This window comes from Halichoerus grypus, chromosome 11, assembly GCF_964656455.1.
Source record: "Halichoerus grypus chromosome 11, mHalGry1.hap1.1, whole genome shotgun sequence".
Taxonomy (NCBI): domain Eukaryota; kingdom Metazoa; phylum Chordata; class Mammalia; order Carnivora; family Phocidae; genus Halichoerus; species Halichoerus grypus.
This window is the reverse complement of record NC_135722.1, coordinates 74102994-74128655: the sequence shown is the minus strand read 5'-3', so window position 1 is coordinate 74128655 and position 25662 is coordinate 74102994. Positions and strand designations below refer to the sequence as shown.

The window sequence follows — 25662 nt, the reverse complement described above, 5'->3', positions numbered from 1 at the left end:
AGGGAAAGAATCCCAAGCAGACTCCACAGAGTGCAGAGCCCTACACAGGGGTTGATCCCACAACCCTAAGACCATGACCCAAGCCGAAACCAAGAGTTGGACACTCAACTGACTGAGCCATCCGGGCACCCCTACTTTTTGTCATTTTAATTATTATATGTCTTAGTGTGAACCGCCTGGGGTTAATCTTGTTAGGGGCTGTCTTTGCTTCCTGGATCAGGATGTCTGTTTCCTTCCCCAGATTAGCTGTTATTTCTTCAAATAAGTCTGCCCTCTTCTCTCTCTTCTCCTTCTGGGATCCCTATAATGCAAATGTTATTACACTTGATGATTTCACAGAGTTCCCTTAACCTATTCTCATTTTTTACTATTTTTTTCCTTTTTGCTGTTCAGCTTGGTTGTTTTTCATTGCCCTGTCTGCTGTAGGACTTTCTTTTTTATTTTTTTTAAAGATTTTATTTAGTTGACACAGAGAGAGAGCGAGAGAGCACAAGCAGGGGGAGCAGCAAGCAGAGGGAAAAGCAGGCTCCCCACTGAGCAGGGAGCCTGATGTGGGGCTCAATCCCAGGACTCTGGGATCATGACCTGAGCTGAAGGCAGATGCTTAACTGACTGAGTCACTCAGGTGTCCCTGCTGCTTTTTAAAAATATATTTTACATTGTCTATGGGGCGCCTGGGTGGCTCAGTCGTTAAGCGTCTGCCTTCGGCTCAGGTCATGATCCCAGGGTCCTGGGATCGAGCCCCGCATCGGGCTCCCTGCTCCGCGGGAAGCCTGCTTCTCCCTCTCCCGCTCCCCCTGCTTGTGTTCCCTCTCTTGCTGTATCTCTCTCTGTCAAATAAATAAATAAAATCTTTTAAAAAAAAAAAATAAAAAATAAAAATAAAAATATATTTTACATTGTCTAAAGTCAGGATGCTTTAATATCTAATCAATAGCTTTGCTATAATCTCTGTTGGCCTGGACCGAAGTTGAGCCCTTTCTGAGAGGATGTGTGTTGCTTCTGTCAGTCACCGGGAGGCAGCTTATCTGGGGAGTAGGAAAGACTTCATGGAGAAGGTGAGGCTGAGTCTTGAAATATGAGTAAGTGTATACAACAGGGCGAGATGGAGAAGAGAATTCTAGGTAAACAGCAGGCACTCAAAAAATAGGCACACTATTCCTTTTGGGGCCTGGCAGGGTCTGGACATGCTAAAAAACAGAAGAGGAAGCTTCTTAGCAAGCATCTACCAGGATCTTGGCAGAAACCCCACTCCCAGACCCTGCTGACACTGTACCTCCCTAGTCCATTGTGTTCAGGACCCTGGCCTGCCTGCACCTGTGTTTGCCCTGGAAAATGGGCTTGGGGCAGGAATGTATTTACTTATCCAGAAGACATGAGAGTAGGAGAGAGGCTAGACTGGCACGTTCAGAGTTGGAAAATGGTTTTCTCCTGTAACGGCTTTGCTGGGCTGGGGAGGCACCAGTCAGGCCTGTGGCCAAAGGGGAAATGACACACTGGACCGTAAAGGGAGCGCAGAACGTTCCTCCCTCACGTGTGGGGCAGGAAGCACATTGGCCTTTCCCTGCGCCGAGGTGCACCCGGGGGAGCTCGGGCCTGTGCCACGCTGACCCCACAGACGCCTGGCGGCTCTGAGACTTCCCCGGAAATCCTTAGCTGGCAAAAGAGGAAGAGCCTGGGTGACAGATCCCAGTGCTGGCTGTAAACCCTGTACACAGACAAGTCACCTTCCTCCTCCGAGTGCACAGGGCAAGGAGGGTGGGCTAGCTCGGTGGTTCTCAGCCAAGGGTGCACCTTAGAACCAAGGCCTGCACGTTAGACCTACGGATGCTCACACCCTACTCTAGGGAGTTAAGTGGGTGTCTCCAAGGGCAGGACCCAGTACTGCTTTGTTTTGATTTTAAGTTCCGTGGCTGATTCTAATGTGTGGCCAGGCAGTGCTCCTGGACCAGGCCATTTCTAGGTCCCTTCCATTAGACTTGTCCTAGGGAAACAGCTTGTCAGGAAGTGTGCATGTTTCTCCTACCTTCTGTTCTCAGAACACCCACCATTGTGTAGCTGAGTCTCACGTCTTTTTTTCTTTTAAGATTTATTTATTTACTTCTTGGAGAGAGAGAGCATGAGCAGGAGGGGGAAAGGGAGAAGGAGGGAGAATCTCGAGCAGACTCTGCACTGAGCGTGGAGCCCAACACGGGGCTCCATCTCATGACCCTGAGATCATGACCTGAGCCGAAACCAAGAGTCAGACGCTTAACCGACTGCACCACCCAGGTGCCCCTCACTTATGTCTTATTTATGGTTTTACCCTGACAAACCTATAGATGCTTTCCCACCAGGCTTAGGGCAGGAGACAAGGCTGCTTTGCTTGGGAATTGGTTTTGCTCAATAAATATTTCCTGAGTACCTACTGTGTGAGAGGCCCTGTGCCAGGAGCTAAGGATACTCAACAATAGGGGATGGCATGGCCCAGGGGGAAGTCAGATCCCAACCTGATGATTTGATGTTAGCTGCCCTGGGAGCACAGAGAAAGGGATTTACTTCACTTGGTTGGAGTTGGGAAGAGGCTTCTCGAACAGCAGGCCTGGAAGGCCTCGTAGGAGGTAGCCAGGTGCACAAGGAGGGAGAAAGTTCTGAGTAACAGGAAATCACAAACACAGAGCATTGCAATCTTTCCTTCCTTTGCTCCAGTAGCAGGAGGACTGCTCTTTAGTTAAACCGGCTCTTCCAACACTTGCCAATTTCTTCCTATTTCATCTTACACGTTCCGTAGCAGGTAAAGGAATAGAGCTTGGCAAGACTTTGGATCTTAGGTGGAGGATGCTGGAATAGTTCCTCTGATAGCCCTCACACTAGTACCAGAGACCCAGGAGGGAGAGGTGGGTCCCTTGGCAGCAGGCAGTGACTAGGGCACCTCATGGGAGGCTCCCCTGATGATTTGCCCTTCTCCACCGGTGTCATATCCCTGCCCCAGGCTCCCCAGGGGAATGGATCACATTCCTTATGTACGTACTTTGGGATGGGACTTCAGGGGTTCTTGAACCAGAGCTTATTCCTCTATGTCAAGGAGACTATCGATTCAGTTTGACAGCCCCAGCCTGAAGGAGCCATCCACCCATCCTATCACACAGTGCTGGGCGCTGGCGAGCGCTTGCTGGCGCCTTCCAGCAGGGGGATGGGCCGTCACTCCTCTAACGTGAGCGCAAGGCAGGCTGGGAACTGTGCCCCCGGAGCCTGGGGGGGCCCTGGCGGAGGAGGCGCCCCGAGTGAGCACGCACCTGAGAAAGGTAGGGGGGGGCCTCCCATGGGAAAGAGGAGCAAAAGGCCCAGAGTGGTCCATAGTCTGGTGAACTGGAATTGGGTGGCAAAGAGTCTTGAGAGATGGGGATGGAAGAGAGAGTTGAGAGCAGATTATTGAGGTCTTTCCGAGCCAGGGGAGACACAGCCAGGTGTGTGGTCTAGAAAGATCACTTATAATAGCCGCCAGCCGACTGAAGAGGAGAAAAGCCAGTCTCTCCTTTTTATAATTGTTAATAACAGTTGAAAGACAGCAATGTGTGTGGCTGTGTATTGAGCCCGCGCTTTGTGCCAGGTAGTGCAACAGCTGCTTTCCATTCACCCGCACACAATCCTGCAAATAGGTGCAATTAGCCCCCATTTTACAGGTAACGAAACTGAGGCTCAGGGAGGTTGCGGAACTTGCCTAGAGATATTCATTCCATTAGGTGCTTCTGGAAAGCCCACAGCCAGGCACTGCCCTGGGCCCTGGGGATTCAACCGCGAACAAGACAGATCCGCCCCTGGGTTCAGAGCTGACAGCTGATCTAGGAGGATGAGGCATTAATCAAGAGGAATTACAAGGGACTGGGATAAGTGTGTTGCTAGGAACAGGTTGCTATGGGAACACAGGGCTGGGAACCTAACCTGGTGTTGAGAGATTAGGGAAGGCTTCCCGGAAGAAGTGATGTTTAAACTAAAATCTGCAGGAGGAAGAGGAATTGGCCCTTTTGTCTCTCTGAAGGAGCAGCTTCGTACCCTAACTGCCCTACCCTGTCAGGAGTCTGCCTGAATCCTGTGATTGCTCTACACCCCTCTGCCAAGGGCCTTCAGGCATCCTATAAACTCCCAAAGAATGTTGCACCTCGTTTCTTCCTTAGTCCTCCTGTTACCTACAGAGGTACCTGAGAACCCCCCTTTCAGTTCCCCAGGCTGGCACTGGCCCAGGCCCGACCACGAGTCCTGCAGCCCCGCTGTGCAGGCAGCAGACCCGGCAGTGCCCCACCTCCAGGCCGTGCGGGACCAGCCAGCCGCCTGCACCGTGCCTCGCTTCCTTGGCACCTGAGTAGAAATGCAGCCCATGGCCATTCAGAAGAGTTCAGCTTCCCAGCAAGGGCGGCTCTTGCTTATGGTAGGAAGATTCCAGAAGGAATTCCACAAGGAGGAATTTCAGGTCATCCAGTCTCTGCACACTTCCACAAGGAAATCACAGATTTACAAATGCCCATTCCAGTCTATACCTGCTATGTGAATGGGCTGGAAGGACCAGGCTCCTCCACCAACATGCCAGCTCCCAGGCTCAAATATACTGCTTCAATCCCCGGTCTGACTCCAGCTTCTGCTTACACACTCCTGGGGATGGGGAGCTCACTACCTCAGTGAGCAGCTCAGTGGATCTTCGAAGAATTTTCATTAATTTTAGCTGATATTTCTTGAGCGATCACCAAGTGTTAGAAACTGTGCTAAGCTCCCTACATGTATGGTCTCACTGAAACCTCATTCTGCTGCAGGAGGTGAGCACAGCGCTATTACAGTATATTTATTTCATAACTATGGTAACTGAGGGTGACAGAAACTAAGGAATTTAACTCCCAGATCACACGGCTGTTACTGGCAGACCTAAATTTTGACTCCAGAGTCCATGAATGCATCCATTATACCAACACAGCCTCAATTCTGTTTACCAGAACCTGCCACTGATTGTCATTCCATGGCCCGGTGGCGCACATCTTCCCTTCTCCAGGATGAGAAGTTCGGCAGCAGAGGCGGGTCCCCTGCATGGTATAAGTGGTGTTAGTGGTGTTGGAGGAGAGGAGGGGCTGGCCTCCAGGGATGCTGGGAGCATCCTCAGTGCCCCCTGTGCCCCAAGGGCTTGCAGAACCGGAACTGCCAAAGTTCTAACGTGTGGCCCTGGGACCAGCAGCAGCGTTACCTAGAAACGTGTCAGAAATGCCAACTCGGAGGCCTCACCCCGAACCTACTGAAGGAGAAACGGGAGGGGGCCCAGCCACTTCATTTCAAGGAGCCCTCCAGTGACTGTAACGTAGCCCCATGTTGAGAACGACCGCATTATACGCTGGGCGAAGTGGAGGGCAGTGGAATTCCTCCCCAACCCCAAAGCACTGCTAGAAATGAGAAAGTTTGAGGGATGCCAGAAAAATTCTTTCCCCCCTAATAGCGCATTGACAGGGCTATCACAGGCGCCTCAAACAGTCCCCTCTCACCCGGCAGCCCTTCATTGCTTTGGCTTTAGGCTTTGTTAAGTGCCCCCTTTGAAGGGCTACGAGCTTCAGCTGCTGACCCCTTCGTGTGATTCACTCAGTAGTTGCCCATCTTGACTGCACACTGGGGACTTAAAAATCACAGAGGTCTTGAACCCTCCTCCCCCTGCCCCCACTGCCCCCCAAAGATTCTGAATTCATTAGTCTGGGGTAGGATTTTTTTTTTAAGATTTTCTTTACTTATTTGAGAGCAAGAGAGAGGGAGAGAGAAAGCACAAGCAGGGGGAGCGGCAGGCAGAGGGAGAGGGAGAAGCCGGCTCCCCACTGAGCAAGGAGCCCCACTCTGAAGACCCTGAGATTATGACTGGACCCGAAGGCAGATGCTTAACCGACTGAGCCACCCAGGAGGCCGCTGGGTTAGGAGGTTTAAAAGCTTCCCCAGATGATCTAATGTTCAAACGAGGATGTCAGGATTCAATCAGGAGTCTCAGCTGTGGTGGGAATGGGTAGATGAGGTCAAGTGACCCACCTTGGTCCAGTCCGCTGCGGCTGGGGAGACTGAAAGGCCCTCTGGGGGGCGGGGGTCTGAGGAAGATTGCCTGCGGCGCCTCAAGCACCAAATTAACAATGGCCTTGCACACACAGTGAGTGGCCCGAGCTGGTGCCCTGTACATGTTAGTCCCTTCGCTTTCCTGCCTAAGTGCTCAGAGAATGAAAGAGACTGGATTGAATTCTCATGGCCTGGAATCCCAGCTGTGTCTGGGTGAGAAATCAGGCAAGGGAGCTCCTCCTGTGATCTTTGGAATTGTTCCTGGCTGTCAAGTTCTCACACCCACATGGTTTTGGGGTTTGTTTTTTTATTGGATCATTGACAGCTGAACGGTGATGGTCCCTAATTACAAATGAGGAAATGGCAGGTCAGAGAGGTAAAGGGCGGTGCAGAGTGGCCCCGCCAGGGTGTGGTGCTGTCCACACAGCACCGGGGTCTCTTGGTTACACAGAACGTACCCTGGCCCGCGCCCTGCCCTCCTCTGCCACCCTCAGCTCCGGCAGCCAGGTGTGCTTCCTGGCATCTGAGAAAAAGGCAGAGCTACCCTCTTAGAAAGCTTGTGGAGCTTCCATCCTGTGGTCCGAGAAGGAGCAGGAGGGACACCAGGATACCTGGTGAGTGTGACGGCCCAGAAGGCGCAAGTGTGTTTCAAGTAGGAGAGGTGGGCCGCAGTGTCCAGGAGGAGAAGTTCATCAGCTGAGAATGAAGAGGAATTTGGAGGTCTAAAGAGACTGGAGGGACCTGGTCAGAGTAATCGTGGAAAAGGGAGTGAATTTACATGAAAAAAACCATTGAGAGATTGGCAATACGGAGGGCCCTCTTGGATGTGATGTTCATGAATGTACGCTGGAAACCCTGTGCTTTGTTGTGGGAGTGTTTGCTGTGGGACGGTCTCCCGCGGTGTTGACTGCTCAGGTTTGAGCAGAGAGGAAGTAGAGCGTTGTTGACGCAGGTCTGGGCAGACATGATGAAAACAGAGGCCAATGGAGTTTAAAGAATTGGCAAGAGTGCTTGGAACATGACAGGCCGTGGAAGCCAGGCTGGCTGGGGAGGATGAGGATTATGGGTGGGGAGAAGTGGTGGGAGTCAGAGGGGGAGGACTGATGAGGCCGGTGGGAGCAGTTGAACAGTAAACAGGAATGAGAGAAAGCTGTGGTCAGAGAGGCTGCTTCACTGGAGGCTGAGAGAGAATGTTCTGGTAGGCAAGGGTGCTGGATGGGTTGTCCAGGGGGGTCCTAGAGGTACTTACAAAGATGCCATACCCCCTAGTAGAGTTGCTAACATGTTTGAAGAATGAAGAAGAAAGACTGGGGTGGGGGGCCCCTGGGTGGCTCCGTCTATTAAGTGGCTACCTTTGGGGCTCAGGTCACCACCTCAGGGTCCTGGGATTGAGCCCCACATCAGTCGGCAGGGAGTATGCTTCTCCCTCTTCCTCGTTCTCTGTGATCTCTTTTGCTCTCTCAAATAAATAATATCTTAAAAAAAAAAAAAAAAAGACATGGCTAGCAGCTCCGGATCTGGCAAGCCCAGGTAAGGGGGACTGTTGCTTCTAGTAACATGGGTCTTAAAGTCTCTACCAGCACTGAGCCTTGTGCTATTTTGGGAAACATAAAAGAGGTGTAAATCTCCACCTCTATGCTCAGCATTTTATCAGAGGCAGCTGTGGGGCACTGAAAGCCCCTTGGGTTCCAGCCCGAGCTCTGATTTTCTACCTGGCGAGAACTTGTCCTCTGTGTTATGCCTCCGGGCCTCCGGGTCCTCGTCCTAAAGTAATGATCAAATAAGCAAGTGAAGCAAAAAGCATAGTTCTTTAACTCAAGCCTCCTGCCGGCCTCCCAGGTGGAGACAGTGCTTGTGAAGTGCTTTAATTGTGCACACGTGAATTACTAACAATTTCAAATGCAAAAAACCTACGGCTCAGACCCAATCTTGGCATGCATTTTATTTATTTTTAGGATCACGCTATATTTTATTTTTTTTAAGTAATTCACAAACTTGCTAAAATAGTCCCAACTCTTCAGAAGGGTATAAAGTGAAATGTAAGACTTTCTTCCACCCAGACACCCACTCCTTCCCCAAAGATCACCACAGCCCTGGTCTTTAGAGAATCGTCCAGGAGGTTTTCTGTGCATATACGGATGAGCCAGTGTGTGTGTTTGTGTGTGTGTGTGCATATCATTACTTAGATGGAAGTATTCTCTATGTACTGTTCTGCCTTGTGCTTTTCCATGATTTTTGAGATAATCTAATATCAGTACATATAGATGTATTGCATTTTTAAAATGTCTCTGTAGTATTAGAATGTGAATATTCATATTTGGTCTCCTCTGCCTGGTTCCTGACGCAGAGCCCCTAAAATCCTAGTAATTTCCTGGGTGATAGGCGTGATGGGGGCCTCTCCTGTTACAATATTTGGTCTTACTCCCGGGTTCCTGATACAGAAACTTCCTAAGACCCTTGGAATCTCCAGAGTGCTAAATCTTTTTGTTTGCCAACGAGGTGACTCTTGAAGAGGAAGGCTGGTTGGCAGAGGAACTAACCGTGTGATTAGAGGGTTAACTGTCAGCCCTAACCTCCCTCCCCTCCCTCAGCCTCTGGGGATAGGATTGGGTCAGTCACCAATGACCAAAGATGTCATCAGTTCTTCCCAAGTCAGGGACTCTCCCCGCAAACCCGAACTGAGCAAGGTTGGAGAGCTTCTGGATTGGTGAACACAGCAAGGTGCTAGGAGGGTGGTACACCCAGAGAGAGCATGGAGGCTCCACGCCCAGACCCACATACCTGCCTATGCATCTCTTCCATGTCACTGTCTCTGAGTTGTGTCCTTTATATATGTTTTAAAAGATTTTATTTCAGGGAGAGGGAGTGCGTGCATGCGTGCGTGCACGCGCTCAAGTATGGGGGGGTGGGGCAGAGGGAGAAGCAGGGAGCCCAGTGTGGAACTCGGATCCCAGGACCCCAGGATCATGACCCGAGCCCAAGGCAGACGCTTAACCGACTAAGCCACCCAGGCGCCCCAGTTGTGTCCTTTATAATAGACAGATAACAGTGAGTAAAGTGCTTCCTAAATTCTGAACCTGAGAAGGGGGTGGTGGAAACCTCGGATTTATAGCCAGTTGGTCAGAGTACTGGGGGCGTGGACTTGTGGTCGGTGTCCGGAGCGGGGCCGTCTTGTAAGACTGACCCTTAACCTGTGGCGTGGGCCCTAACTCCAGGTAGCTGGTGTCAGAAATGTCATGAGTAGCGAAAGGGCCCGTTTTCCTTTACTGGTCCCTTACCAGTGAGCACATAGGATGTCTCCGGTCTTTTGCTGCTACGGTCACCCAAACGGCATCAGTGACAAAACCTACATCTATGTGCCCTTTATCACTTGTAGGATCAGTTCATAAAAGTGGAGTTTCTGGATCGAGGGATGGGCTAATAAGTTTTATAGATTGTACCGTATTGCCCTCCAAGAAGGTTACACCCATTTACAATCCCCACAGTAATGTTTGAGTGTGACTTCTGCGTACTTCTGACAACATAACGTTATCAAACTTCTTCATCTTTCCCAGCTGATAGCGGCCCGGTCATTCAGCTTTCCCAGCCTGGGTTTCGCCGGGCAGTGGTAATTGCCTAGGCCAGCTAGTACCGGGCAGGCAGTTGCCGACAGCATGGTGCCTAGCGCTATTTTGCAGGGACAAATCTGTCTATTTTCTGGTTGGGGTACAACGACAGGAAGCCGATGAAGGGGAGCAGTCTGTGAGCCTCCGCCTAAACCTGCCTCTGTCCATGTTGTTTGGGTTTGGCTGACATCTGGTGACTCCCCAAGGCCATTATCCAGCAAGATCACCAGGGAAGTCCATCGGGGACGAGCTGAGCTTTGGTCCCTGAGTAATCGGGCACTGAGAGAGGGAATTACTACCTGATTTAACAGGAGGATAGATAGCCTGTAAACTGTGTACAGAGGTCAGTCTTCAACACTGTTCATGGCGTCTAAAGCCAAAAGCCCCGATATTTGGAGTTGGCTCCGCTGGCCTCCTACATGGAACTCTGTTTCCAAAATTCCAGGCTTGCTCGTTTCAAGAGTGACAGAAGTTAGCGACATGGATGTTTCAGTTGCAGCTTAAAGCTGCTGTTTCTCCTCTGAGCTTTTTAACCCTCAACAGATCTGGGGCTGGGAAGGGGGTCTCACCAGCACCTCCGTCAGTTCCACAACAGATCCCCCTGTCCCTGATCTCTCCAAAGGGGCAGCGGTTGGACAGGCAGAGCACGCATGTCTTTATTTGCTGGTTGGTACCAGGATATTGTGTGCGCCCACGAAGTGCCAGGCACTGTGCTGGGCTCTGGGGCTTCTGAGCTGGATGACAGGTAACAGTTCCAGGGCAGACCTACCATGCACACGTGGCCTTCCTGCTGCTCCCCCCACCACCCCAGTGCAGGGCTTCAGGCTGCCCCTCACTGTTTGGGCTCCAGCCGTGGGTTCTCCGGAAGGTTCATAGGACTGGCCCAGGTGGTGAGCTCCGGGCCGCACAAGCGATGTGTGTAAAGGATAAATCTGCTGCCAGATGGCCCTTCCAGAAGCCCAGTTCAGATCCTGCTGAGCCTCTGTTTGAATACCAGCCCTGGGTCCGCCCTGCCCGAGGGCTAACTCCCACACAGAGTCTCCAGCTTGTCGCAGATCCCTCAGGCTATTACCTGCGCTTCTTACTCAGGTTGGGGAGCTGAGGATCCCGAGTCCTACCACCCTGGGTGGGCTTACGGTTCTCCCAGCCCAGCTTGCACTTTCTCTCTTTCCCACGCTTTTATAAAATTGTATTCTGCAAGCTTCCATTTCAACGAGTGTCTTCTCCCCTTCCCCAGCTCCTGCAAGCTTCCTGGCTCGTTACCGGGACAGTGAAAAGTACACAGGATTTCATTCTTGGCTCAGCCACTTACTGTGACATGGGGCATATCCCCTAACCTCAGTGAACTTGCATTTGCTCCTCTGTAAAATGGGGATAATAATAATGATACTGTTCCCCAAGCCAGCACCCCAAGCCAGTGCCCTGGGGCGGAGCAAGCGATGGTGGGTGGGGGTGACATTCAGTGACTGGGGGAGGGGGTGCAGTGGGATTGCTGACTGTGGAGATGAGCTAGGAAGCCAGAGGGGTCAGGGAAGGGTAGGTTTGGTCCTCCTTCAGCTCTGCCCCTGCACCCCACCCCTGGATGCCTCAGAAATCCACTCCTGTATCCCTTGGAGTTTTCTCTTTCCTCTTTGACATTTCTAAGTCTCAGGGTGACCAGCTGTCCTGGTTTGCTTTTAGCCCTGAAACTCCCCAGTTCTGGGAAAATTCTCAGAGCTTGGCACACCGGGAAGGTTGGTCACCCTCGAGGCCAGTGGCATAGGCCTGAGCCGAGGAAGGCAAGCGTGGGGGCCTACGTGCTGTGCCCTGCTGGGCCTCACACGTGTCCTGTCCCCTCAGCCTCGCAGCCTTCCTCCGGAGGCTTTCCCATCCTCTGTTCTGGAAGGTGAGGGTATTTCTCCACGCCTCACAGTGAGTGAGGAGGCCCTGGGGTTGAACCACATGGATCCTGCTCATGCCAGGTGTCCCGGTTAAGGTGTCCCCTCCATGACCCCTGAAACCCAGAGGCTGCGTCAGCCACCTGTCTCACCATTAGTTGATACACTTGTTCATCGAAATTGTGCTGTGAATAGTATTGACCTTTCTTACGATTTCAGAAATCTATCCATCTTAAATCATCAATTTTTTGAAGCTGCCAAATACAACCTCAGTAATTTATGTGTCAGAAAAAGCATAAGGAACCATTCGTTCTGAGTATTCTGTTCCAGCCCATTGCTCTGTAGCTGACTTCACCTGCTGGTGTTTTCCCTCCGATTAGTTCTAAGTGGGTCTCCCCAGCGCCAGGAAGTCAGGCTTTCAGGAAGCCCCTGGGTTCGTGTTCCAGTGACTTCCCTGCTAAAATCTTTAGTTTTGTGGGGACGCCTGGGTGGCTCAGTTGGTTAAGCGACTGCCTTCGGCTCAGGTCATGATCCTGGAGTCCCGGGATCGAGTCCCGCATTGGGCTCCCTGCTCAGCAGGGAGTCTGCTTCTCCCTCTGACCCTCCCCCTCTCATGCTCTCTCTCTCTCTATCTCATTCTCTCTCTCAAATAAATAAATAAAATCTTTAAAAAAAAAAATAAAAAAAAATAAAATAAAATCTTTAGTTCTGTGACTCCTTCCTTAAAGGAGGCATCTGCATCTATTTGGGAAATGGGTAGAATTTAGTACTTCTCTGTTTTTCACAGAGAATGCAAGTGAGGATGTAAAGCAAGGTCAACTTTGAAACTATTTTTAAACTTTGCCCACCAGCTTGCTTGGTCCAATCAGGAGAACTTTAAAAAGATTTAAAAATATATATTTTTTAAAATACATTTTATTAGGGTGCCTGGGTGGCTCAATTGTTAAGTGTCTGCCTTCAGCTCAGGTCATGATCCCAGGGTCCTGGGATCGAGCCCCGCATCCGACTCCCTGCTCCGCGGGAAGCCTGCTTCTCCCTCTCCCACTCCCCCTGCTTGTGTTCCCTCTCTCACTATCTCTCTCTCTCTATCAAATAAATAAAATCTTTAAAAAAATACATTTTATTTTTTATTTCAATAACTGAAATTCAAAATTATATAAATGTATAATTTGGAAAATAAAATTCCATTGCCATCCAGTCTCTAAGGGGCAATCCCTTAGATTTTTCTATAGTTCATATGTACATATTTATACAAATATAAATGTATGCTTTAGAAATTTATTTTTTAACTTAGTAGCATGTTGTAGGTATTCTTCCTTGTCTATACAAAACTCATGCTGCTTAATGGCTGCCTGGCCTCCATTTTACAAGTAAAATCTCATTTATTGAACCAACCTCCCTGAATAGAACATTTGAGCCAGGTCTGAGTATTGGTGTAGGTACTAGCTTTCTCTAACTTGTTCTGAATGATTTTAGCGTGAGGCGCAGAGGTGGTTACTCATTAATTCAACTTCTTAAACAGGTGACAAGCAGTTTGCCTTTAAGTTCTTGGAACTGTTAATTTTCCAACTTTGCTATAGACCATTTATTACTAATTATATGTGGTAGATAAATAGAAGGAACTCTTTGTTCCAAAAACCTAGTTAAATGCCTGGTTAGTTTGTCTGATTAGTAGGAGGGTTTTGTTTTGTTTTGTTTTAGATTTATTTATTTATTTGAGAGAGCAGGGGAGGGGGCAGAGAGGGAGGGAGACAAGCAGACTCCCTGCTGATCAGGGTACCCACTGTGGGGCTCAATCCCAGAACTCTGAGATCATGACCTGAGCTGAAACCTAGAGTCTGATGCTTAACTGACTGAGCCACCCAGGCGCCCCTGATTAGGAGGAGGTTTTTATGGTCAAGAGAAAATAAAGAAACCAACAGTCTAGTTGGCCAGTTTCTAGGTGTATCAGCACCTCAGAAATTTGGGCTTGTTATTTTTGTTTATTTGCTTTTCAGTTTTGTTGTTTCTTGGTCCAGAGTACTTAAAAGGCTTAAAATGAAAGTCCCTAAGGGTATTGAAAGTGCTGGTAGTATCCTAGGAAACTAGTCTACCCGTAACGTTGACCACCATGTTTAACACAGTGTATATGAAATATACGTATGTTGTGATACTGATTTGTCATGAGCTCTAAATGTGGTTCTCTGAATCTTACTGTAATCACTATTCCAATTGCTCCTATTTGGGGTCAGAGAAATCCGAAAACATGGATAAACAGATGATGGCCACAAAGTGAAGTGGAAAAAAGTTTTTGTACGTTTGTTTGTTTTATGGGAGTATAACTGACATATGATGTTACATTAGTTCAGGTATACAATATAGTGATTTGACAGGTCTTTGTTATGCTGTGCTCATCACAAGTGTAGCTCCTATCTGTCACCATACAACACTACTGCAGTACCATTGACTGTATTCCCTGTGCTATCCCTTTCGTCCCATGACTTCTTCCATGACTACCAAGCTTGTACCTCCCACTCCCCTTCACCCATTTTGCCCATCTCCCAACCCCTACTCCTCTGGCAGCCATCAATTTCTTCTCTGTATTTATGGGTTTGTTTCTGCTTTTTTGTTTGTTCATTTGTTTTTCAAATTTGACATATAGGTGAAATCATATGGTATTTGAATTTCTCTGACTTATTTCACTTAGCATCATACTCTCTAGATCCATCCATATTGTTGCAAATGGCAAGATCTCATTCTTTTTTATGACTAATATGTTCCAGGGTGTGTGTGTACACCCTGCCACTTCTTCATCCATTCATTTATTGAAGAACACGTGGGTTGCTTCCATATCTTGGCTCTTGTAAAAACTGCTGCAATAAACATAGAAGTGAAAATACCTTTTCAAGTTAGTGTTTTTGTTTTCTTTAGGTAACTACCCAGCAATGGAATTACTGGAACATATGGTATTTCTATTTTCAGGTGTTTCGTTTTTTTCGGGGTTTTTTTTGTTTTTTTGTTTTGAGGCACCTCCATACTGTTTTCCACAGTGGTAACACCCATTTACATTCCCGCCAACAGTACATGAGGGTTCCTTTTTCGCCACATCCTCACCAACACTTATTTCTTTTTTTTTTTATTTTAACCACTCTGACATGTGTGAGGTGATACCTCATTATGGTTTTGATAGGCATTTCCCTGATGATGAGTGATGTTGAGCATCTTCTCATGTGTCTGTTGGCCATCTGGATGTCTTCTTTGGAAAAATGGTGATTCAGATATCTGCTATCCATTTTTTTAATGGTTTTGGTAGTGAGTTCTGTAAGTTCCTTATATATTTTGGATATTAACCTCTTATTGGATATGTCATTTAAAAATATTTTCAATATGTTGCCTCTTTGTCTTGTTAATGGGTTCCTTTGTTGGTGGTTTCCTTTGTATTTTGGTGTAATCCCAATTCTTTATTTCTGCTTTTGTTTACCTTGCCTGAGGAGACATATCTAGAAAAATGTTGCTAAGGCTAATGTCAAAGAGATTACTGCCTGTTTTCTTTTAGGAGTATTATGGTTTCAGGTCTCAAAGGTTTTTAATCCATTTCAGCTAAATTTTGTGGATGGTGTAAGAAAGTGGTCCTGTTTCATTCTTTTGCATGAGGCTGTCCAGTTTTCCCAACACCATTTATTGAAGAGACTGTCTTTTCCCCAGTGTATAATGTTGCCTCCTTTGTCATGGGTTAATTGACCATATAACCATGGGTTTATTTCTGGTCTTTATATTCTGTTCCATTGATCTGTGTTTGTTTTTGTGTCCATGTCATACTGTTTTGTTTTGTTTTATTTGTCAGAGAACGAGCAAGATCACACACAAGCAGAGGGAGAAGCAGGCTCCCCACTGAGCAAGGAGCCTGTCAGGGGACTCGATCTCAGGATCCTGGGAACATGACCCGTGCTGAAGGCAGTTGCTTAGCCAACTGAACCACCCAGACACCCCGATATCATACTGTTGTAATTACTGTAGTTTTGTAGTATATCTTGAAATCTGGGGTTGTGATACCTTCCACTTTGTTCTTCTTTCTAGAGAGTGCTTTGGCTATTCAGGGTCTTTTGTAGTTCCATATAATCTTAGGATTATTTATGTTCTAGTTCTGTGAAAAATGCTGTTGGCATTTTGATAGGGATTGCATTGAATCTGTAGATTGCTTTGGGTAATATGAACATTTTAATGCTATTAATTCTTCCCATCCATGGTATATCTTTCCATTTGTTTGTGTTGTCCTCAATTTCTTTCATCAGTGTCTGATAGTTTTCAAAGTATAGCCCTTTCACCTCCTTGGTTAAATTTATTCGTAGGTATTTTATTCTTGTTGGTGCTGCTGTAAATGGAATTGTTTTCATAATTTCTCATTCTGCTACTTCGTTATTAGTGTATAGAAATGCAACAGATTTTTGTATATTCGTATTCTGCAACTTTACTGAATTCATTTATTCAAATAGTTTTTTGGTGGAGTCTTTAGGATTTTCTATATATAGCATCATGTCATCTGCAAAGAGGGACCATTTTACTTCTTCCTTACCACTATGGATCCTTAATTCTTTGTCTTGTGTGCTTGCAGTAACTAGGATTTCTAGTACTGTGCTGAATCAGAGTGGTGAGAGTGGACATCCTTGGTTTGTTCCTGATCTTAGAGGAAACACTTTGTTTTTCACCATTATGCAAGCTGTGGATTTTATGTGTGGCCTTTATTATGTTGAGGTATGTTCCCTCTAGCCCCACTTTGTTGAGGTTTTCATCATGAACAGATGTTGTACTTTGTCTAATGCTTTTCCTGCATCTACTGAGATAATCATATGGTTTTTATCCTTCCTCTTGTTAATGTGATGTGTCACCTTGAATGATTTGCAGATATTAAACCACCCTTGCATCCTTGGATTAATCCCATTTAATTGTGGTGAATGACTTTTTTGCTGTATAGTTGAATTCTGTTTGCTAATATTTTGTTGAGGATTTTTGCATCTATGTTCATCAGAGATACTGGCCTGTAGTTCTCTCTCTCTCTCTTTTTTACTTCTTTTTTGTAGTGTCTTTGGTTTTGGTATCAGGGTAATACTGGCCTCATAGAATGAATTTAGAAGTTTTCCTTCCTCTTTTATTTTTGGAATAGTTTGAGAAGAATATGTATTAAATCTTCTTTAAATGTGTTGGAGAATTGACATGTGAAGCCATCTGGTTGTGGACTTTTTGTTTGTTGGGAGTTTTTTGATTGCCAACTCAATTTTATTACTAGTAATTGGTCAGTTCAGATTTTCCATTTCTTCCTGATTTATTTGTGGAAGAGTATAGGTTCTCAGGAATTTATCCATTTCTCCTAGGTTGTCCAATTTGTTGGCATGTAAATTTTCATAATCTCTTGTAATTCTTTGCATTTCTGTGGTGTTGGTTGTTATTGCTACTTCATTTCTGATTTGATAGAGTCCTCTTTTTTTCTTCTTTTTTTTCTTTGGTTTTGGTTTTTTGTTTTGCTTTTTTTTCCCTTTTTTTTCCTTAATGAGTCTGGCTAAAGGTTTATTAATTTGGTTTATTGTTTCAAAGTATCAGCTCTTGGTTTCATTTATATTTTCTGCTGTTTTTTTCAGTCTCTATTTCTGCTCTAGTCCTTATTTTTTTCCTTCTACTAGCTTTGGGCTTTGTTCTTTTTCTAATTCCTTTTATATATATGGTTAGATTGTTTATTTGAGATTTTTCTTGTTTCTTGAGGTGGGCCTATATTGCTGTAGACTTCCCACGTAGAACTGCTTTGGCTGTGTCCCAAATTTTGGATTGTTGTGTTTTCATTTTTATTGGTCTCTGGTTTTTTATTTCCTCTGTGATTTCTTCACTGGGGTCTTTCATCTCCCTGATTCAGTTTATTCCTAGATAATTTATTCTTTTTAGTGCAGTTGTAAATGGAATGTGTTCTTAATTTCTGTTTGTGCTGCTTCATTATACTACGTAGAAATACAACCGATTTCTATATATTATGTATTCTGCAACTTTACAGAATTCATTTATTATTTCTAATATTTTGGTGGTGTCTTTAGGGAAAAACACAGGGCTTTGAATCAGACAGAACTGCATTTAAGTCCCATCTTTTCCATTTCCTAGTTACATGGGCATGTTGCTGACTTATGTAAAACATTAGGGAATGATTGGTAAATACAATAAGTATATATTTTAATAACTGGCACATAAAGTCTTGACTAAATTATAGTTTTCTTTCTTATATGTGTGTTACCTTTTAGATGTGCTAATTTTTCAGACCACTTCAGCAGCAACCTTTCTATCAGGAAATCTCACCCTTCTTGTTATAAATATTTTGTCATTCAGTTATTCATTCACTCAATAAACACCTATTGACCGATCAGTATGTGTCAGGGATTGCGTTAGGGACACGGAGATGAAGAAAATACATAACTCCTGCCTCTAAGGGCTGACCTGGAATTTGACCTCTGTTTTCTTCCTGAGAAAAAGAGTAAATGTGGCAAAATGTTCCTAACTAGTAAATTAAGAGGAGGGTACATATTAATTGTACTGGCCTTTCAAAACCTTTCTCTGAATTTAACATGTTTTAAAATAGAGTTGGGAGAAAATGTATTTCTGTTACTTGGCAATTGTAACTCTTGAAAACCATTACCACATTCCAGTTTTTCAGCATGAGGTTTATCAGATGATTTCTAGTCACCTAGCCAAGAGCCTTAGGAGAGGAACACTAATGGAACGTGCTGGGGATGAGAGAGGACAGTGAGAAACGCCTGGAAAAGTAGCAGGTGTGGTTACCTGGAGCCACACCGCAGGGGCTTGGGGCAACTGGGCACTCAGAGATTGAGGGGGGCCAAACAGGAAGTGGAGGTGGAAACCAAGGGCTGGGCTCCAAGCTTCAGTCCTGCCCTGTTCGTTATCCAGTCTCCAGCCAAGTCTGAGCAGTCCTCTCAGGGTGTGGGGGCATTTGTCACATTCTGTGCTCTCCACCACCAACCACTGACTACTGATTCAAGCTTAGAGGTTAAATATGTAAGCTTTGGAGCCGGCAGCCCTGTGTGACTCTCTGCCTTGCAGAATGAACTTTGACAAGCTAGTTAGTCCTGTCGACAATGAGGCTTGCTCTGTGCTTGATGGAATTGCAGGAGGTTGTGTGTGAGCCCTTCCTTACTGAGCGGATGTGCGTAAAGCGGCTGGCGTGGGGCCCGGGCGTGGTACCCACGTAATACCTGTGCAAGGGCCTGTGCGCAGAACCGCAGTCGGCGGCGCTGCTACGCAGCTGCACGTGCGCAGAAACCCCTGCTCCGGGCCTCCGCCTCACCCCCGCCCGCATCTAGTCCCGCGGCGTGTTTGGTCCGCCCTGCTGCCGAAGACCCAGCCTGAATCAGACCACCGCTCACGCTCTGCGAGGCTACGCCTCCATCTCTTACCTGTGCCCTGTAGCAGCCACCTGATTGCTCGTCCTGCTTCGGCTCTTGTCCCCTCACCCCCAGAATGTTCTCCACAGCACACATTCTCAAGCTTAATGGAGAATGTCCCCTCCCGCCTAAGCCCTCCAATGGCTCCCATCAGCCTTGAGTGAAACCCCATCGCTAACCCTCACGGCCGGCGTGCTGCCGGCTCTGCAGCCTCACCCCCCACCCCCTTGCTCACTGCATTCGAGCATGCTGGCCTTCTTTCTGTCCCCCAGACGCACCAGCACTCGCCCTCACCTCAGTCTTTGTGCTTGCTCCCTCTGCCCGAGATGCTCCTCCCGCGAGTCTCCACGCGCTGCCTGCCTGTCCTTCAGGTCTCCATTCAAATGTCATTTCCTCCATGAAGTCTTCCCTGACCATTCTCTCTAATGTCCCGTGCCATCTCCACCCCCACCGGTCACTAGTGCCCTGTTGTATTGTCTTTAAAGTGCTTGTCGTTATCTAAAATGATCTCCTTTATTTCACCCTGGTATGTCTCCCTTATAGAATGGAGCCTCCAGGGAGGTTCACTGTTCGTCCAGGATACAAGAACCTTGTGTCTTATTCACGGTCTTAGACCATAACAAAATACCACACACCGAGGGGCTTAAGCACCAGAAATTTATTTTCTCGAGTTCCAGAGGCTGGAAAGTCCTAGATCAAAGTTCTAGCACAGTTCAGTTTCTGGTGAGTGCTTTCTTCCTGGCTTGTAGACAGCCACCTTCTCTCTGCAACCTCTGAGTATTTTCTCTCATTTTCCCCTTGCATCCCTGTGGAGAGATGAGAGAGTGAGAGCTCTCTGGTGTCTCTTCTTATAAAGACACTCATCCTTTTGGATCAGGGCCCCATCCTTAGGACCTCATTTAACCTCCATTACCTCCTTGGAGGCTGCAACTTCAAATATAGTCATGCTGGAGGTTGGGGCTTCAACATAGGAATTTCAGGGTGGGGGGAGACACAAATATTCAGTCTATAACCTTCACCACTGTGGCACCAGTACCAGAATCTGGAAGACAGCCTGGCATGTAACAGGCCCTCAGTAAGTATCTGCTAAATAAACTAACGAAGCATGGCAGCTCATTGGCCTGTAAGTTCCTATGTAAGTTGCCCCCCATCTGGCACTCCGTCCTGCAGGTCAGGGCGTGTCACTGTACATCCCCCAGTCCACCATCAATGCCACGGTGGAGGAAGACATCCTGCTCTCGGTTGAGTACTCCTGCCACGGCGTCCCCACCATCGAGTGGAAGTATACGTCCAACTGGGGAGTGCAGAAGATCGTGGAGTGGCAGCCAGGGACTCAGGCCAACATCTCCCAAAGCCACAAGGACAGACTCTGCACCTTCGACAATGGCTCCATCCAGCTCTTCAGTGTGAGCGTGAGGGATTCCGGCTACTACGTCATCACGGTGACGGAGCGCCTGGGGAGAAGCCAGTTTGGCACCATCGTGCTGCACGTGTCGGGTAAGACGGGGGCCCGGGCACCCCGCCGAACTGCCAGCGTGTGGGGGTGCGCCTTCATGATACTAAAAGAGACCTTGTCTGCCCCTTCCCCTACCCGCCCCGTAGAGATCCTCTATGAAGACCTCCACTTTGTTGCTGTCTTCCTTGCTTTTCTCGCTGCGGTGGCCGCACTGTTAATCAGCCTCATGTGGGTGTGTAATAAGTGTGCATATAAATTCCAGAGGAAGAGAAGACACAAACTCAAAGGTAATCCTCTGGGCCCTGCAATCATCCATCACGCCTTCATGGCTGGGGTGATGCCCGTTAGCCTGGTCTCCCCAAGAAACCACCCGTGGCTGATCCACACCTGACGGGCCTGTCTTTTGCTTTGCAGAGAGCACCACTGAGGAGATGGAACTGCAAGATGTTGAGTGTTAGCCAAGGCTGCACCCAGTTACATTCCTACCTCAAGAGGAAAATGTTATTTTTCCAACAAAAGGAGCAAACCTGGCCGATCCACCCTCAGAGCCTCCCGTTGCCCGGCCTGGGCCAGCCATTCCTGAAGGCACTGCGGACGTGAGCAAAATCGACTGGAGTTGAGGACTCTTGCTCCCCACGCTCTGGGGCCGAGGCCAGAGCGTGTCCAGACTGAGCGTGCAGCCAGCCCTGGACAGGCTCTCCGTGTCCTTTCCCTCTGCTGTGGGAGCTGTGGGGAGAAGTTCGACGGGCCGCCTGCCGAGCAGAGGTGGAGGCCGCGAGCCTGCTGTGGGGCCCTAGTGAGGTGCTTGGAGCAGGGCCAGGCCCTGGGCTGGAAGCTTTAGCGGGGGGAGCTTCACTCGTGCCCGTGGGACCAGCACTGGAAACAGGAATAGGGAGAAGATCACCTTTCTCTTCCTCTCTTATTCCAGCGTTAATCAGATTTTCCCTCCATGGCCCCAACTTAGGCCAGTGTGAGGAACCCACATGTTCATCGCCACTGGGGGCAGTAGCTGGGGTCCAGACGGCTCCCTGACAGGCTGGGTAATGGTACCTGTGTGAAAGCGAGCCCGCATGGGGGGTGGTATGACCAGGACGTTAGCTTGGGCTTCGGGTCTCTGCACCCCCCTCCCCCTGTCACCAACGCTTTGTCTCAAGTCAGGCCCTCGTGCTCTCCCAAGTGGGCTTAGGAACGCTTGGCCCTCACCTACCTCATAGTCAGGGTATCACGTGACGCCCACAAATGCATAGAGCTCCCCAGGCAGTTGAAGAAAAGCATGAGGATTCTTCAAGGATCTGGAAAGCAGTAAGTCCTCTACGGAGCGCTACCAAGTGAGAAAACGCTCTGGGGTCTTGGGGCTTCAGGTGAAATGAGGGACTGGATCACAACTGGCCTCGGCTCTCATTCTCTCGGCTTGTTAGTCACCATGTTTACCTGAAAGTGTCTCCATCGCACCTTCCATTTGGTAAGCTCTAAAGCAGGCAGGAATTTATTTTCCATTCTCCTTTCTCCCTCCAACATTCTTAGCTACAGACCAAAAGCACCACCCCAGTTACGGTGGAGGCCGAGGTCAGGAGCTAAGTCCCCAGCCTCCACCTGCAAATTCACCCATGCAGACATGAAGGAGAGCTAGAACATTCCCTCCTCTTTTCCTTAAGTCCCCAATGTCTACATCTGTTCTACTTGCCATGTGGCAAATGAGAAGTTGCCTGGAGAAGTTGGTAAGAGGCTTTTCTCTAAATAATCCAAGGTTACAAGGAGAGATCTGGAGCAGTCAGACAGGAGCTCTGTGACCTTCCAAAAGGACTCGAAAGGCACTACTTGATTCAAAAGGCAAGAGAGCAATTGGTCCACACAACTGATTGGTAGCTGGAGCGCCTGCCACAGAGAAGATTCTCAGCCTCGGGCCACTTCCTGTACACGCACGTGTCCTTTCCCCAGGCAGCAGTCCGAGGAGCCAGGCCCCAGTGCCACGAGGAAGCAGGGTGGGAGTACCAGAACAAAGAGAGGGTCAGGGGTCATCTGATCAGTTCTTTCTTTCACACAGAAGGCCCACTGTCAGGAAACGGATTGGATCGGGATGGCTGCTGGAGTCTGTGTGTCCTCCTTTATACTCCCTACTTTCCAGAACTGAACTTCTCAGCTTGTCAGAAGTCAGGGGTGGTCATCTTCAGAATAAAAGGTGAAATGGAGGGGCGCCTGGCTGGCTCAGGAGGTAGAGCACATGACTCTTGATCTTGGGGTTGTAAGTTCGAGCCCCATGTTGGGTGTAGAGATTACTTAAAAATAAAATCTTGAAAAAGGAATGGCAAAGCATACCCAGGGAGAGGCCTCCATTGACAAAACCAAATGTAAAATAAACTGCCCCCCAAAACTCATGAAAAGTTAGCCCACCTGGCTTTCCATTTCTTTATTTTGCACTTTTAAAGCTCCCTCCATCCTGAACATTCTTGTGGAAAGTGTTCATTCCAGAGCCTGAAGTTGTTTTTTTTTTTTTTTTGGTCTATTTTCCAAAAAAGAAAATATTACGTTCTAGAGGGTAGCCACTGGAAATGTTAAGCTATAAGTTATGTTTTAAGCTGTGAAAAAATATTATTTTAAAGAATGAAATAAACCCTGGAAATAAAGGCCGGGTCCTTTGTGTGTGAGCCCACTCCTGCCAAGCACTCAGAGGCCCTGGGGGAGGTTTCCATCGGCTGTGGGCATAAGCATACTCCTCGACCTCTGCCATGGGGCTGGCATGTTTTTTAAATGATCAGGGAATAATGACATTGATTCTAACTGTAAACATTCTTTAGCAGTCCTGAAAAACAATCCCTAATCAGCCCATCGTTCAGCCCTGCGTCTTCCCAGAACCCTAATTCGAAGTTTTTACTTCCAGAATATTAATCGTAATTCAATAGAGTCCCTTCTGCTTCTGGAAAGGGCTGAAATAAAGATGTGGCCCATGTTACCATCTCGTTCAACAGCAGGTAAGATGCAGGACAGAACGTTCATGCTCTGCCAACAGAACATCCTCTCAGATTGCGATCTAAGAAATTAAAAAGGTATATACTGTACTTTCTCATTTCCTGGTGTCTTGGGCATGGAAGGAGGGCGGAAGGCCCCAGGGGGCGGCCCTCACAGCTCGCTGGGCTCACTCAGGAGCGAGGCAGCGCGGGAGAACCGAGCGATTGGGTGTGTGGCCAGGGTGGGAGGCTGCTGTGAAACCCCAGGGCCTGGGGGCAGGGGAACCTCCTCTCTCTCATCGGTTTCCTATCCCAGCCCAGGTGGCCACTGGCCAGGAAGCAGGAGACATCTCTGGTTTAGGGAGCGGAGCCAGCCCTGTGGCTACTGTTGATGCATCTGTCCACAAACACAACTTCCCTTGGCCCTGGTGCCTTTCCAGCCCGTTACGTGCTGTTCCATGCTCGACTTCCATGGCCCTTTAAAAATTGGGTGGGCGTTTTAGCTTGGTTTAATTGCAAAGGTGAGAAATCCTCCTTTATTATTTTTTAAAGATTTTATTTGAGAGAGCATGCATGTGCGAGTACAAGGGCATGCAGGGGTGCAGACTCCCCACTGAGCAGGGAGCCCCACGTGGGACTCAGTCCCGGGACCCTGAGATCATGACCTGAGCCAAAGTCAGACACTTAACTGACAGAACCACCCAGCACCCTCTAGAAATCCTTCTTTAAAATTAAAATGATACTGGGGCGCCTGGGTGGCTCAGTCGGTTAAGCATCACTCTTGATTTCGGCTCAGGTCATGATCTCAGGGTTGTGTGATGGAGCCCCACCGCGGGCTCTGCGCTCAGTGCAGTCTGCTTGTCCCTCCCTGTCCCCCTGCTTGCTCTTTATCTCAAATGAATAAATCATTTTAAAAAACATTAAAATCAAAATGATACTGGAGTCTAAATGTAAAGTCAAAAGTAAAGTTCTTCCTCCCTCAGTAGTATCCCTCTAGACCTAGGCATATATGAACCTGTCCTTCTCGGTCTCTGCATACACAATAGTCACACATCACAATGGTCCATCCATTTTCCTTTTAGGCAAATGGGATGCTGTTATACATGTTGTCCTACAATTTGCTTGTTTTCACTTCATGTTTCTTGGGCATTATTTCATGTCTCTACCTATTCCTAAACTCCATTCTTCTTGCCTGCACAGTGTGATCCCTAGCATCGATACGTTACGGTTGTTCACTGAAAACTTTTCTTCTAAATGATATCTAAAAATACATCTTTCTTTTACAGCGATCATTCTTTTAGGGCAGACTTGTTCCTTCCTCTTAACTAATGCATTCAGCTCTATTCCTAGCAATCCTTTCCTCTTTCAGGACTTCAGAGTCAATGTTTTATCTTATTGGAGGGGTTTATGGTAAAGCTTATCAGAGACTGTTTCGGGGAGGGAGAAAGAGCATTGTTCATGTAAAATAAAGCTAAAGTTTTCGCTGTAGATTTGACCTTATAACGTGGACACATGGGTGGGTAGAATTCCTTGGATCCAACAGACCAGTGACTGTGCAGGTGGCTCTGGCCCTAAAAATGCTAAAAGTCTTTTTCCTTCAGGTCCCTTGGTTTGCAAGAATTTTTTACTAACCAGAATGAATGTATTAAATAATAACTTAATTTCCTGTTTTTATTAATCAACAATACAAAAGTGCCAATTAGAATTCCTGGTCCGGGGCGCCTGGCTGGCTCAGTCAGAGGAGCATTCAACTCTTGATCTCGGGGTTGTGAGTTCGAGCCTCATGTTGGGTGTAGAGGTTACTAAGAAAAATAATCCTTTTAAAAATTTTTTAAAAATACAATTCCTGGTCAAAATGAAATAATCAGGGGTATCACTTTAATTTGATGGTGTTCTGGCAAAGCAATCTGATAGCGAAGTTTTGTTGGGTAAGTGTAGGATTTCCTTTAGGCTTTGTCGAATAGCAAACACAGATCATAGTTCTCTGTTGCTGCCTTTTTTTTGGGTCCAAGAGGCTCAGATTGGGAGTACTTGTAAAGCGAATCAGAAGAAAAGCGGTGAATAGATTTAGGTGAAAGAGATTGTGCCACTGGCCTCAGCAACTTGGTGTACTCACTAAGTTATCAGGAAGCTTTTCAGATTGTGTGTTACTCTGTCTTTTTTAAGGATTAATCTTTTTTTTTTAATCAGATAAATATAGCCAAGACTAAGAGAAGTGTACACTTTTAACTCAGCATTGGTTTCTGTTTTAATTGAAGTACAATCAACATGCAATGTTATAGGAGTTTCAGGTGTACAATACTGATTCAACAGTTCTATACG

The 25662-nt window shown here is 47.4% G+C and overlaps 1 protein-coding gene across 1 annotated transcript in view; it reads left to right on the top strand.

Moving 5' to 3' along the window:
* Positions 1-23397, top strand: part of VSTM5 (V-set and transmembrane domain containing 5) — a 33274-nt gene extending 9877 nt beyond the window's left edge. Inside the window, exons 2-4 of the mRNA XM_036104644.2 lie at positions 20110-20436; positions 20542-20682; positions 20810-23397. Of these exons, the coding sequence (XP_035960537.2) occupies positions 20110-20436; positions 20542-20682; positions 20810-20853 (512 nt within the window). The 3' untranslated portion in view covers positions 20854-23397. The remainder of the gene's footprint in view (positions 1-20109; positions 20437-20541; positions 20683-20809) is intronic.
* The last annotated feature ends 2265 nt before the right edge of the window (positions 23398-25662 follow it).